The sequence below is a fragment of the Octopus bimaculoides genome, chromosome 6, assembly GCF_046866305.1.
Source record: "Octopus bimaculoides isolate indiv1 chromosome 6, ASM4686630v1, whole genome shotgun sequence".
Lineage (NCBI taxonomy): Eukaryota > Metazoa > Mollusca > Cephalopoda > Octopoda > Octopodidae > Octopus > Octopus bimaculoides.
In genome coordinates this window covers 23,580,735-23,583,234 of record NC_142933.1, presented here as the reverse complement: position 1 = coordinate 23,583,234, position 2,500 = coordinate 23,580,735, and the positions used below count along the sequence as shown (strand labels likewise).

At 48.4% G+C, this 2,500-nt stretch overlaps 1 protein-coding gene across 1 annotated transcript in view; it reads right to left on the bottom strand.

Moving 5' to 3' along the window:
- Positions 1-2,500, bottom strand: part of LOC106872788 (uncharacterized) — a 6,418-nt gene that overhangs the window by 2,319 nt on the left and 1,599 nt on the right. Inside the window, exon 1 of the mRNA XM_089353604.1 lies at positions 1-2,500. This exon is cut by the window's left edge and continues 2,319 nt beyond it; it is cut by the window's right edge and continues 1,599 nt beyond it. Within this exon, the coding sequence (XP_089209730.1) occupies positions 1-2,500 (2,500 nt within the window).

Below are 2,500 nucleotides of genomic sequence, written 5' to 3'. Positions count from 1 at the left end.
ATCATCATCATCATCATCAACATCATCATTATCATCATCTTCATTAGTTACAGCATCCATATTATCATCGTCGTCGTCGTCATCATCATCAACAACAACACCGCCATTATCACAGATACCACGAACGCCAACGTTACTGCCGACATCATCATCATCATCACCAACATCATCATCATCATCATCAACATTATCATCGTCATCATCACAATCGTCATTATCTATACAGTTAGCGTTTTTGTACACGTCCATATAACGACCACCACCACCACGACCACCACCGTTGTTGCCAACACCGATATTATTATTATTATTATTATTATTATTATTATTATTATTATTATTATCATCATCATCATCATCGTCAACATTAATATCAACCTCGACATCAACATCATCATCATCATCATCATCATCATTATCATCGTCAACACGACCATTAGCAACAACACGACTACCACGGTCAACAACATCGCCGCCAGCACCTGAAGAACAGCCATTATCATCACGATCGCCATCATCAACATTATCACCTTTACCATCACCATCAACATCAATATTGAGGTCGTTAACACCACCATTATCATCATCATCATCAACAACATTATCAACATCAGCAACGCCACCAATATCATCATTATCAATATTACTATCGCTAACACCACCAACATTATCAACATCAGCATCATCATCATTATTATCAGCATCAACGCGTGCGCCGTCATCGTTTATGTTAGCTACAGAATCAGGATGAACGCCATCACTACGATGAGGATGGTGATGGTTGTGGTGGTGACGGCGACGCCGCTGACGGTCAGTGCCATCACCGACGCCACCACCGCCGCCGCCGCCTCCGCCGCCGCCTCCACCACCGTCGTCACGTTCACCTCGATCGTCTCTGTCTTCCTCGTCGTCATCGTCGTCACGATAGCGACGATGACGGCGGCGATGGTGACGATGCTGAAGATGATGGTGCTGATGTTGTTGTTGTTGATGATGATGATGATGAGGAGGATGATGGAGAGGCTGCTGACGATGAGCAACGCCGTCGCTGATATCATCACCGCCACCACCACCACCACCACCACTAATACCACCACCACCGCCATCATCATCATCATCACCATCGTTGTCATCGTCGTCATCGACGCCATCGTCATTGCTGCCATTGTCATCGTCGTCATCAAACTCTGTCATCATTCTGTCGTCATCTCCGTCCAGCGTCGGTAAGCTGTCGGTCGGCGTACCCGGCTCCACGCTCGTCGCAATACCCGCTACGATGGCGGGTGCAGTGTTGTGAGGGGTGGTAGTAGTGATCGGGTTGATACCGTTGACGCCGTGCCCCGATTTTCCTCCACTGGTCGGGTGGACGAGGTGCGGGTAGAGCTGTTGTTGATCGTGTTGCTGATGCCGATGATGATGCTTTGTGTTATGTTTGTTGTTGTTGAGGCCTACAGACATTTGCTGTTGACGGTGATGCAGTTGACGTTGCTGGTGCTGTTGTGTTTGGGGGTGGACGTGGGGGCTGATTTTGTTGCTGTGGTTAAGGTGATGGTGATGATGCGGAAGGCCCTGAATATGTTGTTGTTGTTGTTGTTGTTGCGATGCTAAAAGACGCACCGACGAAGGAGGAGAAGGAGAAGAAGCAGGCGAGGAAGAAGGAGAAGAGGAAGGCGTGTAACGAGGTGCGGTGAGAGGATGAGGCGGAGAAGGGAGAGGCAGGAGAGGGGGTGGCGGCGGCGATGCAGTTGCGCCGTTGCCGTTGGTGTTAGTATTGTTGTTGTTGTTGTTAGTGTTGGGCCTCGGCGCTGTCGTTGTATGATGGTGACGACGCCGATGGTGTTGCTGTTGTTGTTGTTGCTGTTGTTGTTGTTGTTGTTGTTGTTGCTGTTGTATGTGATGGAGCAGTGAATGATGATGGTTCGGCGGTTGGCGAAGCACGTGATGCTGCTGCTGCTGGTGAAGTTGATGTTGGTGGTGTTGATGGTGATGATGCTGTTGTTGTTGTTGTTGTTGTTGTTGTTGTTGCGAAGGTAGATGCAATAAAGGCGGCATGCCAGTTGCAGTTGCTGTAATTAACGCATTCCCATTTGCAGAAGGTAACAAGAGTGGCGGAGGCGTAGAAGTGGTGGTCCTGTTGGAGACTCCCGAGGCGGTGGCCGCAGCGGCGGCAGCCACTATTATCGGCTGTGAAGACGTTAGTGAATTTCCTTCAGCAAGACTTTCACCCAGCATACTACTGATGCTAAACGATCTAATGTTATTGTTGTTAGTATTGTTGGAGTTACTATTTTTGTTGTTGCTTTTAATGTTGTTGGTGCTGTGACGAAGTGGCCGTCCCATCGAGGGAGCTGCGCTGTGGTTATGATTATGACTGTGGTTGTGAGCGTGACTGTTGCTGTTGTTGGTACTACTGCTGTTGCTGTTGTTGTTGTTGTGACTATGACTGTGTATGTGATTGTGGATGTGGCTATGGTTGTGGTGTTTACTCTCGGGCCGCAGC